At 39.3% G+C, this 13,437-nt stretch overlaps 1 protein-coding gene across 1 annotated transcript in view; it reads right to left on the reverse strand.

Moving 5' to 3' along the window:
• Window positions 1–1,418: 1,418 nt before the first annotated feature.
• Window positions 1,419–13,437, reverse strand: part of TXLNB (taxilin beta) — a 42,234-nt gene continuing 30,215 nt past the window's right edge. Inside the window, exons 8-10 of the mRNA XM_019732783.2 lie at window positions 8,452–8,544; window positions 5,988–6,083; window positions 1,419–4,747 (exon numbers count right to left, since the gene is read on the reverse strand). Coding sequence (XP_019588342.2) covers window positions 3,959–4,747; window positions 5,988–6,083; window positions 8,452–8,544 — 978 coding nt within the window. The 3' untranslated portion in view covers window positions 1,419–3,958. The remainder of the gene's footprint in view (window positions 4,748–5,987; window positions 6,084–8,451; window positions 8,545–13,437) is intronic.

Consider the following 13,437-nt stretch of genomic DNA (forward strand, 5'->3'; position numbering starts at 1 on the left):
TTTGCTAATTAAGTGTTTCTATCAAATATCTTTATTCACACAGGAAATGATTCCTTTTTGTAGTTTGTTCTTGTCAGTAAAGATCATACTAAGTATCCATTGAAAATACAGGTAAAAGACTCACCTACAGGAGCAAAATTAGGTCAAATTCTATACATGTGAGTTTATGTGTATGTGCGGGAGTGTGTATATTCACACAAACATACAACAGCAACCAGCACTTGTAGAACTTCTATCAGGAGATAGCACCAACAAGACTGAACTTTAGGTACTAAAGACACAATTTACCGGGGTTGAGAAAAAATTGTTGTTATTATCATTTATGAATGTTTCTATTCTAATGGAGTGTCCTCCTGGTTGATCTAATAACTGATTTTTGATTCTAAATTATGAAAAAGAAAATAAATTAAATCTTGTGCAAATTTAACCCATATACCCAACTTGCTTCCTAAATTCTACTTGCCAGTTTATGATGGGAACAAATTTCAGAGACCAAAGGCATCATTTTTATTTCATATCTTCTTTTAGCAAATTCTTTATGTTTCAAATTATTTTTCTTTTTCTTAAATACTGGATTTAACTATTGGTTAGAGTTGGAAGGGCTGAGGGAATTTTCCTGAAATTTCTCTAACGATCTCTTAGTTCATTGTAGCCTCAGTTTTGCAATGAACACATAATACTTTTATTATCTCAAAAAGAAAACAAAAAAGGGGGGGATCTATTTTAAAACTGTGTATCTATACTAGGCAAAAAGGAGCAAAAACAGCCTTAAGGGCAGCGTTGAATCTTTTTTCCCTTATAGCCAAGCAATCCTCTTCTCCAAGCGTGATAGGAAATGTCATGTTCAAGAAGCCCCTCCTGGATCAGTGTGGTCCGGGGAGAGAGCATACACAAAAGGCAGAATGGTTGGGCCTCTTTGGGTCTTGCTAGAGAAAATTCTTGCAGCAGTTAGAAGAACGGAGTAGAGGCAAAATGAGCTGACACATTCTACACGCCCTCCCTTATACTTCAGAGTATTTCTGAGAGGACACATGGCAGAGAAACTTGTGGAAACATAGTCTCGTAGGAGACTGACACTGAAGAGAAACATTGGCCGTGTGATAACTGTCTGCCATCAGCTGGTAGCCAGGCAGAGGGGCATGGATCTTGCTCTCTTGTTAGCCTGGGCAGTTGTGTTCACTCTCTTGCTCCCTTTCTCTTTCCTTCTCTTTCTCTCAACACACACACATACACCAAAATTTTCAAAGTATTCACATTACATTCTTCTTACTCAAGAGACCAAAAATTCAACCAACAATAGAATAAAACCATAGTCTTTCCTAGGCATTGTTGAAGCATAGAAGTAACAAAAGTAAACATAAAAAAGTAAACATAAATATAAATGAAAATAAAAAATAAATAAAACCACTGCTAGAGCATTTTGGAAGAGAAGTACCTTTTTAATGGATACATTGATTGTAGTTATTTCATTTGCAAAACACCAACAATTCTAGTGTTTCTGGTAAGTAGACTTGGTATCTCTAGAAATAGTTACATGAACTTGATAAAGACCTTCTTTAAGGTCTTATGAATTATTGTTACAATGAGTAAGGCCCAATTTTAACACAAAATACATTCTTTGAATATTAAAATAATTCTCCCAAAGCCTCTATTAAGCTTTGCAAATTTCAGGAAAATTTTTGTATCTGAAACTCTGCCCAAGATATATACTGGGTAATGTGTTGCTATGAAAGCTTTTTGGATGAGGAAAAAATGAACTTTGGGTCTGAGAATATTTGATTTACTGGATTTTGGCTCTCTCTTCCGTTTCTCTTGCTAAACGTTTAGACTGAGACTTTACTATGATTATCTAATCTTACTCCATCTTGGAAGTCTAGCCTTTGTAAATAGTGAAAAAGGAGACCCTCCTGGATTGTTATGGTGAATATTTGGCTCTGAATTAAATGAATGTTTAAATCTCTAAGATTTCAAGTAATGTTGAATTTGGCTGGGTACCCTGTGGTTATAATATTTTAAGCCTTTAGAAATACATGGGTTCTCAAATAGCGATATGCTTTTTTTTTTTCCTGACTAGCATTTTGTTATTACCCTCACTGTCTACTTCAAACAAATTTTATGCAGTTTACAATTCTTGTAGCATATGGTTGCTGCCTACAAGACTTTGTGTGCCTTGGCAGACAGCCACATGTGACACCGAAGAATGATTTCCTGCATGAGTAGTAGAAAATGTTGCTTTTATCCATTTTTCTACTTGAGTTCAACTTTTAAGGTAGGCCTGGGTTAAATCTTTTTTTCCTTTCCTCCCTCCATCTTCCCTTCTTCTCTTCCTTCCTATTTCTTTGGTGTAGTCTCTCTTTACACCAAGTAGAGTAGTTTGTACTGTCAATATTATTAGAGGTTCTTGTCGAGAAATGATAATATAATACTCATGTACTCGTAGACAACTCCAGGTGTTTCTAACTTTTGCCTTCTCCTGAATCCTCACCTATTTTTCCAAGTCATTTTGAGTATGGACCCATTTGTCCTTTGCTTTGTTTGTTCTTCTGGCTATAGAGAATTTCTCAAAGCAGAGAATGTGTTTGTTTGTAAGCCTCACCAATTGTTATTAAGACCCTGTGTGGATTTCTGTTTTGGAAAAATAATAGTTTTTACTTAGCAATATCTGAGATGAGGCCTGGGTATAATTTCCTACTGCAAAAGAGGGGGTTAGAAAGAAGGAGCAGTTGTTCTCAGAATATAGACTGAGGCAGTGACAGCAAGAGGTGGTGGGAAACTCTTTGGAGACAATGGTAGGTGACAGGGAGGGAACCGAGGAGTTGACAGGGGCAGGTAAATATTCTGCCTCAAGACTATTATTTACAAACAAACTCATTCTCTGCTTTGAGAAATTCTCAAGACTTTGGTAGCACAAGAGGCAGGGGATGAGCATAGCCTCTTCTCAGTCTGAGGACCCCAATTGTTCCATGCCTTAGCACTTTCACCCCACTTCCTTTCCCACTTCCAACCCTTTCCTTGCAGGAAGCCATGAGTGGGTTGAGTTGCAAGGCATGGTCTGAGTTGTGTAGAAGAAACAGCTGGAAAAAGTGAGCAATTTACAGCTCCGAGCATTCCCCTGTTCTGTTTATGGCCTCTTGTGGTCATCTTTGTATCTGTGCATTCTACACAGATTTGCAATCTAACCCAACTGTTGTTCTGTCATTCGATCAATTGGTTGAATTTATTGATTGATAATTGAGTTACTTATTTTTGCCCTAAATACTTGTGTTCCGAACCTACTTCTGATTTCATAGGGCATTAGTCTACTGTAGTTCCAAGTGCAAGTAAGAGAGCATCTTTTTGACTGGCATCTAAATATTTTGCATGAGAGAAATTCAAAAAAGGATGAGAGAAATGTATGTAAATATATACATACGTATGATATAAGCATGTGTATATATGTGCAAAAGCACATATATGTATATATTCAAAAATCAATCCATAAGTATATATGCACACATATGCATATATTATTTATATAATGTTTAAATGGAACCTGGACGTCCGTTATTTACTATGGAACTTATTAAACTATGGAAATAAATACAACATCACATTTTCAATAGTTATATATTGTAGTGGAAGTCTTTAAATACCTAATATTACTGTTGATTAACAAATTGAATTAAGTCCAATGTTAATGGCAAATTATAATAATATAAATTTTCTATTTGTATGTTTTGTTGCCATCCAGGAAAATTATACCATCAACCAGTGTTAAATAGAAAAGCTCCGTATCAGTTATAAATTGAGAACAAATAGCAAAGGCTGAATGTGCTCTATATAACATTTAAAAATGTTTTGATTCTAATTAAGTCTCTTCCAATAGACATCCCTAGTCCTTAATGCCTCTTTCAGAAGAAAATCTGTTATGACAGAGATGTGAAGTCAGGAAGGTCAGCCTCCAAGGGCGCGATGAGGGTTAGTCTACTTCCTCTAGATTGGGGTCGGACACTTTGGGCACCTGGGGTCTGGCTGAGACCCCTTGTAGCAGGCCCTCTGCTGCTGCTGGTGGAGGCTGCCTATTGGGCTCACAGCCAGGAGCTCCAGCTGGAACTTGCTCACCTGCTGGGGGTGGTGGGGCAGGACCATTTGCCTCCATTACCCACAGGGAGGCCTCGGAGGGGGAATGTGGGGCCTGACTGGAAGCTTCTGCCTCTGGCTTCCAGGGCTGCTGATCAGCCTGTGCTTCAACATGGAGACCCTGGTCTTGGAGCTCTGCTTCCAACACTACAGGGGGATTACTGGCTCTGGGGGGCTGTTGTGACTCATTGCTTCCTTCTGCCTCAGCTTGGGGAATTGGGGGAGGCAGGGGACTGTCTGAATGGCATGGAGGGCTCAGAGGGGGTTGTTCTGGCTTTTTGAGGGCTGCATCACTGGCCCCTGGAGGACTGCCGAATTCTGGCTGGAGTTCTTTGGACAGGTCGAGGGGTGACCCAGGATAATGAATTACCGCTAAGGCTGTGGCCAGACTTTTCACAGCATCTTGAACTCTGTTGGCGTCCTCTGTGTCAGCCTCTTCACCCCCTGAAACAGTTGGCTCTGGCTCTTCGTCCGAGGTGTGCTGAGTTTCATCATCCTTTTCAGGCATTTTCGCTTCTCTAATTTTTTTGTACAGTTCATTTCTCTCTTCTTGTAAAGCTCGACAGAGATTCTCTAGCCTCCCAATTTTCATCACGAAGCACTCATATTCTTTTGCTCTCAGTGCTTTCTGTGATTTGAAAACATACACATGCATAAAACATCATGAAAAGCAAAGCTGCCAGGATGCTTTTTGGAGACAAAATCATTGGTCCAGGAATTTGTCTACCAGGCTCTCGGGTCTGACCACAGACTGGTGGCTGGATAGACCCTTGGTCAGAGACATCAATTCTTTTTTTTCACATTATATGCTAGACTCTGGTAGAATTTTAGTCATTCTGGCAGAGGTTAGGAAAGAAAGATGGCAAAGCCTCTCTCTGCTTCAGTCCAGGGCCTCTAAAATCAAAGATGAATTTTCTGCTTGTGAGACAGCATGTAAGTGAAAGCTTGTGGCAATATGAATGAGATGGACGGGCACTTGGCCATCAGCAGGGCCTTATTTATCCTATAGATAAACTGCCATATGCTAATCCAGTAACTGTCTGATTGATGTTGATGATAATAAGCTCATCTCTTTGGAATTGGTTGCAATTTGGGATGAATTGTTAGAACAGTCATTATAACCAGAGAAATTCACCACACACTAATTCATGATGCTGGCTGCTCAAACTGTTCACTTTTCCTTCTTTTCTCTAGAAATGACGGATGTGTTTGTGCATGACATTGTTCTTACTCCTTCGGCCCATCTTTGTGTTGCTCTGTACCCTTTAAGACTTTTTTTTTTTTTTTTTTTTTACTTGTTTACACGGAGAGACCTTCACCTGTCAGCCCTGCCTCTCAGGTCAAGGTTCGAGTATCGTTGCCTGCATAGTCTCAAAACCTACTTGGAGCCTGATGTAGTATCAATGTTTAAATGACCGTTGGAGGAATTAATCCATCTCCACATCTGTCTATAAAATAGCACATATCCTGGGTGCTTGGGCTAAGGTTTTCTCTCAATATGTTCAAATCAGTGAACTAATTCATTCTGTACCTGTCGTGTGCTAGGCACTGGGGAAAATCAAAGACAAGTAAGACACCTGCCAGGCCTTTGAGGACTTCACAGTCCAGCGGGCCTGCTGCTGCTTTGGGGACAGCTTCGGGATCCACAAGTAGACATGGGAGTTGGGAGTCACAATGCTCCTTGGGAGCCTGGACCCGATTCTAAATTACTTTGCTCTAATTATTTTCATTATATGCTCATCTATCACATCCCAGAAAAATGCAGGCCTTTTTCAAAGGTAATCACTTATACTATTAAGTTATAATTTTCTACGTCTGAATGTTTTGACGAGCCAGGGGAAAATAAGCTAAGGGAAAAGCTTCCTCACCTCTTCAATCATGTCCAACAGAGCTTTGTTACAGCTCTCAAACCGGGCTTTCCACGTGGCCGTGTCCTTTTCCAGCTTCTTCATTTTCTTAGTTGTCTACAGAAATTAGAGTGCTTTAATATTAACCCTGAAGAGTTAATATATCAAAGAAGCTATTAGTTCCATATGTGATATCAAGAAAAATCCTTTTGTTACCAGCCGCTGAAGTCAATGCAAGTTTAAGGTCAAGGAATGAAGACTGAGTAGGGAAAGTCACAATTTATTCCCGAATCATCTAGGTCAGTGGTGAACAAACCTTTTTGGCCCTGGAGCCAGTTCAGGAAACTTAGGGCCGCACTGTTTTGTCATTGGTTTTTCTTTCATTTAAAATAAAAATAGCAAAATCAATCAATCAATAAAATGAAAATAGCTTAATTTAGTCCCCCAAATAAGCTTGCGATTTTGATTATTTACTTTACTGAGTAGAAGACTATGAGTGAGAAAGCTGGCCTGGCTCTTTAGCCATTACAGTGTCAATAATATCTGGGTACATCGGAGGAGTAGCCACACAAGGCAGCTTTCTACTTTCTCAGTCTTTACGTTTGTCGAGTGCAGTAGGGTTCACAGAATGCAGTTACACAGCATTTCATCCTTGAAACAGTCCCCCAAGGAGGTTCTTTTTTTCACCTCCACTTTAAAATGGGGCTGCTGAGGCTCAGAGAGGTGGAGTAATAGTCAGGCGAGTTAGCAGAGACTGGGGCTGGAATTATTTCATTCCATTTAATGCAACGGAATGACTGGTCGTCTCCAGGCTGGGACTGGGTACGTGGGATACAGAAGTGAATGAAACACAGCCTGTCTTTTTCAATCCTGAAACTACTCGCATTTCTGGTTGTAGGATCAGCTAGAGCTCTCTGCTTGGATAAAGGACAAGGCACGTAATCAGGTGCAGTTTCCCTGGTGAACCACAGCTGGGCACTTGCTGCCTTGTGCCAAGCTGCCTGAGGCTGGGGGAGGCCAGATGCTGGGCACAGGCTCTCAGCTCCTGGGCTCTACTAAGAAGCTAGGTGAGCCTCGAGTGGTTTTTCATTTTGATTATTTTTTACCCAACTTGTTAGTTGATAAACTTTTTAAGGTCATCAGCCCTTTTCAGAATTTGATGAAATTTGTGGGGTCACATTCAGAGAAATGCAAATATGAATATGAAATTTTTTTGCTTATTCTCAGATTTATTACTGAAAGTCTATAAACTCCAGATTAAAAACTTGTGCTCTTAATCGTGAAGGTTAAGATTTCTCTTTAAGATTTATTCCAATCTTAAAACTATGTAATTTTTAAATAAACATTTTTCCTGATCTAATATTTATTTCAATCTTAAAACTCTATAATTAAAATAACATTTTTTTAATTGGGTAAATCCATCCAGGAGTGGGAAAGCTGTAACTGTTAACAAACGTTGGTCTACTTAAATTTGCTCACTGAATTATGAAAGTTCTCATTTTGTGAAAATGTTTTGAAAAGGAGGCTTTCTGTGCTTAAAAATGGTTCATGCCAATGCTTGTTCAGAAGCACAATTCTGATGCTGATCTTGTTTTGGGAAAACAGTACATTGAATAGGATTTAAATATTATATCCCACAATACTATGAACACCTTATATTTGTAAAAGACTTTTAAAATGTTTGAAACCATTTTAAAATATATTCATTTATTTGAACTTCCCACTCTTGTGAAGTAAGCAAGAGAAATAGTACCTTGATTTATAGATTTAAAAACAAAAATTGAAGGAAGTTGAGTGAATTGTCCAATACTACTTGATGAGTAAGAACACACCCAAAATTTAATTTAGACTTCCATATTCTCATTCAAACGCTCTGTAAGTTACATCATACTACATATTTTCTCTTCTAAGAAGGGTCCTATGAAATGGTATTTTCTACCCTAATATTCCAGTCTTGCATATTTGTGTAAAATTTTTTCAACTTTTTTTTTTATTAGTTTCAGGTGTACAGAACAATGAAATAGTTAGACATTTATTATTTATATCCCTCACGCAGTGACAACCCCCTGACCCCCTCTACTGCCCCTCTGACATCGCATACAGACATTACATTTAAATTTTTTTTATCTACAGAACAGATATTTTTTTTATTTCAATATAAACAACATAATGTTAAACTGCTAGTTCTTGCCTTTATTTATTTGTTTATTTTATATATATTTTAAAGCTATCCATGGACTAGGGAAAAAAATAGTCTTCCTTGGAAAGAAAATGTATCCTAGTGTTTTTGGACTCTTCTTAAGATTAATTCACCAGATACTTGCCAATAAAAAAAATACAGCCCAAATCACATTGGCACCTATAAATGTTTCATTACTTCATGAAATGCACTGGAATATGTTAGCGAGAGAAAAATGAGCCCAAAGGAGAATTGCCTGTCAAATTAGAAAATGTCAACGTTTCGTGTGGGATAAGCAATACTCACTTTATCCATTTCCTGTTTGAAAGTGGCAAACACCTCATTGCTTTTTGTCAGTGTGCTCTGGAACTCTTCAAACCTTCCAGAGTAGAGAGTGAGCTGTAAGCAGGGGAAAGAGTGAATCTATTTTAGGGCTGCTTTCTCAATGCTTCCAGAACAAAACAACATGTCATTGTTCATTATTTGAGAAGAAAAATGATTTAAGGGAATTCTCAATACAGTGTCAGTAATACGTTCAGTTCTTTTATTGACTATCAGATCAACCTAGGTCAGTGACTATAATTGAAGTACTCCTTTAAAGAAAAATGAAATAATCAAACACGTTATCACCATTGCATGATATAACTTTTACCAACAAACATTTATTGAGCTCTGAACTTATGCATGAACTCTTATGTACAAAAGAATTTAACGTGTGGCTCCTGCTTTTAAGGGACCTGCACTCTGGATGGGAAGACAATCCCAAAGACCACTTGACTACAGGACTGTGACTACAAAGTGACAAGGCAGGTAAGTGCAGTGCCTGGTCAGTGAAAGAGCCATGTTTGTGTAGAGATGGTGAGCCTTGAACTTGGTCTTGGAGGAAGTGAGGATGTAGACAAATGAAAATAAGTGATACAAGAAATGTGGGCAAGACATGGAATAGGGCTGCTGCCATTACGCAGGTTGTGCCACTCTAAACAATGACTATTTCCATTTTAGACATTGTGGTTTTGTATATTTATGAATCCAGTGTTCTAGCCAATAGCAGTTAAATGTCCTTTTTCATCAAAATCAGTTTCTTATACCAATTTTCTACAGATGGAAATAATGAGTCTTGAGGAAGGAATGTCTTTTTCTCATTTGTACAAAAACAACATCGTATGTATGGGTTAGCACTGGCCAGTGCGCGGCTCACCACGGGAGGATAGAGAAGAGCTTTTGTACCTCCACATCCTTAATTCCAAAGCTTGCCTTTGGGGATTGGGTAGGATAGGAAAGGAAAGTTGTCAATGCTTGATTGTTAGCGACAGTAACACAAGAATAAAATTTTGCTTTTGAAAATCATTTTAAGATAGCATGTTTTGAGTGAGTGGACATTTAATATGCATGGTTCAGGTAAGTAAAGCCTGCATTTTCAAATGAGCCTTTGGTGCCTATAAGTGCCTGGAACTGCCCCAAGTCCTCCGATGGGCACAGAAACGTCTTTTGTGTAAAGAAGCAAGCCTGCAGCATCCAGCAACAAACAAGAACTTGAGGCTGCCCTTGGTAGGTAGGCTGGGATGCTTGGGTTATTGGCCAGAAGGCAGGCACCAGCTGACTAGCTGCTGGTACCTGTGAGCCTGTCCTTGCAAAAGCAGAGAAATGCACACCAAATGAAAGCCAGCAGAATGGAGAGTTCTTAGTGTTGGGGTGGGAGTTAGAGGGTGTGTGTGGGAATCAAACAACCCCTGGAACCCAGAAAATGTGCTCATAAATGGTTCATTCTCAAATGATTCAGAATAGTAAAGGTTTTGCTGCACACAAGAACAACAAAAGGACACCATAAAACCTTTTCATAAAATACAAATTTTCCGAAGAAAAGTCAGACAACAGCTGACCATCATTGTGAAATCATTCATTAGCACTGTGAGCATGTGACAGAGTTTGGGGCAACCAACTCTGGTGATCTAAAATGTGTTTCTCATGATTCCTTGGCACACAGATTACAGATGACTGGGGAAAGGGGCTTCAGGGAATTTATGGCCAGGAAGGTTTTACACGCGTGTGCATGAACACACATGGTGTATAAGACACTATTTGCTCTTAGTATGTGCTATGCATTCTCGATATATTTAATTCTGTTTCATTCAAAATACTGGCTGGGATCCACTGAATTGATTTCAGGGCCCATGGGTAGGTCAGGCCTCTCAATTTGAGAGGCTCTACCCTAGTGTAAGCTCCTGTGGGACTAGCTACTAATACTGCACACAATCCCGAGACCTAAGGTGGGGGCAGCTACCCCCAGCTGATCCTTTCACCTTCTGTCACAAAATCTGATGATTTTATTCTTGGCCAAGCACTCCTATTAACTTAGTTGTCTTACTTCCTCCCCTTTCTTTTTCCAACGTTTCAGTAATTCCAGCAGAGTTACATGAGGGCCACAGATTCTATCTATGGTCTTCTGAACTGGTCCTCCCAAGCCTCTCTTGTAGTCCTGTAGTTGCAGGCTGCAGACAGGAGGGGGCAGGAGTGAGCAAATGTGCGGTCCCTCTCACAGAGACAAACTTGGCAGTGTTAGCCGAGCAGCTACACCCGCCCCAACCAGCTCTCCCTTTGTTCGGGCAAAGTGTTCTTTTTGTTGTATCAGTTGGGCAGGTTGAGAAGACAGACACACCCAGAGGGCCAAGAAATAGTGTCTTGCTTCATTACCACCTCTTCTGGCCTTTTTCTAATGATTTTTTTTCTTTCATTAAATTTTGGTAAAATATACATAACATAAAATTGACTTGCGTAACCATTTTTAGTATTCAGTATTTTAGAGTTCAGTATTGTATATTCACACTGTTGTGCAATCATTCTCCAGAATTTTTTTTGTCTTGCAAAACTGAAACTCTGTACCCATTAAACAAGAGCTCCCCATTTCCCCCTTCTGGTGATTGTTTTTAATGTTCTGCTTTTTTTTTTCTATTTGACCATACATCACAAAATCTGTGTGGATTATAACTGTCTCAAGTAACCAACTCTAACTCTCCCACTATTCTATCTAAAAATGTACACTCCCTGTTTACTGAATGGATATTTGTTTGGTAGTAGTTTCCCTCTCACTAGTTTGCTGACGTGATGCATGTTTGGTTTGGTGTGTCATGTTCTTACTCTCACTTTGGTATTTCAGGAAAGCATGGAGGGGACATCCACAGTACCTCTCCTGCCAGAGATAGAAATAGAAAGCAACTATTCTAGCGTTGGTAATAATAATTGCCTCAACATTTCACTTTCAAATGGGCTGAGTGACAGACATATTCCTTTAACTGAGCACCGAATTTTAATTATAAACATTCATAGCATATAGGAAACAGAATTGTGTCCAGGAATGGTCTTAGCAAACTTGTGAGATTTGGTTTGGGAACAAGTCAATTATGATAGCAGTTGCAGAGGAATCTCCTCTCATCCTATACTGATAAGGTGAGGACTTCTGAGTTGAAAGATCATGATGGCCTGTCTTTAACAACTTACTCACTGATCTTTCCCCTTGGGCAGTATTTTGTGTCTGCGTTGTCAGGTATTGCTGACTTTCCACATCAACTACCATCTTCATCCTTATTGATCCAATGAACACTCTATCTGTAGTGACAATTGCATCCCATTGATCATCTCTGACATTTACTCTATTGCTTTGGTTTGTATAATTGAAAACCAGACATGTCTTCCCTAAGTGAGAAGCATGCCCCAAACTGGCAAGCTGTTGTCTTATGATTGAAAAGTGACTTCCATCTAGGAAAACATAATTCATCCTTGATAGTTCCCTTGCTCAGATGGTAGAAATGGGACTAAGGACTCCCTCTCCTACCACCCATCCCTTTCAAGATATTGTAAAACCAAAGGAAGCGTTTGAGTACTATGCAAAACAATCAGTGATAGACTTTGTTTTTCAAGGTTTAAAAGTTTTAAAAATGTAACATTGATCCTGAATGAGTCATTCTCTAGTCCAGAGTCTAATGATTAATCTACTCTTCTCAAGTTCATTATCTTTATTTAGCATAGCTTCAAGTATGTCTATTGTGCACCTCAAGGCTCAGCTGTGAATAGGGCAGAGACAGGGCCAGAAGCCTTGGCTTGCTTCTCTGGGCTCCTGCTACGACAGTGAGGTCACACCTCCTTTCCCCCTGCCTGCCTGTGGTTAGAGAGCTGCCACAACCTGCCACCTACCCTGCACCAGGATATAATGGGTTCCGTGACCGCCTAAAGGATGACCTTGAGTTTGTAATTCTAAAGTTTGGTCGTTTAACTCTGGGTCCTTTCATTCTATTGATAGTCAAAAACATTATGGCTCCAATGTCTACGTAATTAGTATTTTAAAACGATTTTGATATGTTACTGGGGGAAAACAATTCATTGTTGCATTTGCTAAACACATTGGAAAAGCATGCTTTAGGAAGGTTAGAGATCCAAATGTTATCTGTGTTTCTGTGTGTGTAGTGGTATGATTTGTGATTTTAACTTTCTTAGTTTTCTTGTTTTTTATTTTACAATGAACAACTATTCATTAAACTTTTTCATTCATTCAATCAACAGGGTTTTTTTTTTTTTTTGCTTTGGTTTGGCTTTATAATGAATGAGTATTCAGCAGTCAGCCCATAAACATTGACAAGTGAATTGCCCAAATCTTAAATTAATGCTGCCCAGCCTGGAAGGGCACTTTCTGTGAATTTACTTTATGTGATTTCACAGTTGCTTCAGCGCTTGGGCATTTCTCCCAGCAAATGACCTACGGCACGATGGCTGTCCTGGAACCTGACAGGGAATGTTTGCCAGGAGAGGCAGAGCCCTCAGGATACAGAAAAGATGGCTAGATCTGGCTTTCCCCCAGAGTCAGCTGTTGCATGAGCCTTTTGAATTCCCACAGTCTAGTCAACACACACATATGACATCAGAAAGCCAAATCAAAATCGTTCCTGACTTTCGACCATTTCTAGACATTTGCCACCGATCAAGCCAACCTCAGATAGTGCAAAAACTTGGGTGCTGACTCTATTTTCTAAATGCCCTTTATTATAAATAATATCAAACAAGTCAGAACATTTTCAGTACTGACAGTTATAGATGGCACATCTGAACATTTTAGGCTTTCTTCTTACCTTGTTAGGGTAATGGGTGAGGGGAGAGAGAAGACATATGAACAGATAGGTGGGAACCTGGATACCATCTCATTCTCGGTGACCATTCTAGTGCCCTCATGTGCATGTCAACAAACCTTTTGACTGGATGTTGTCAGTGCAAAGGCATTTCTTTTTCTTAGACATACATAGTGCT

The sequence above is a fragment of the Rhinolophus sinicus genome, linkage group LG05 (assembly GCF_036562045.2).
Source record: "Rhinolophus sinicus isolate RSC01 linkage group LG05, ASM3656204v1, whole genome shotgun sequence".
NCBI classification, from domain to species: Eukaryota; Metazoa; Chordata; class Mammalia; order Chiroptera; family Rhinolophidae; genus Rhinolophus; species Rhinolophus sinicus.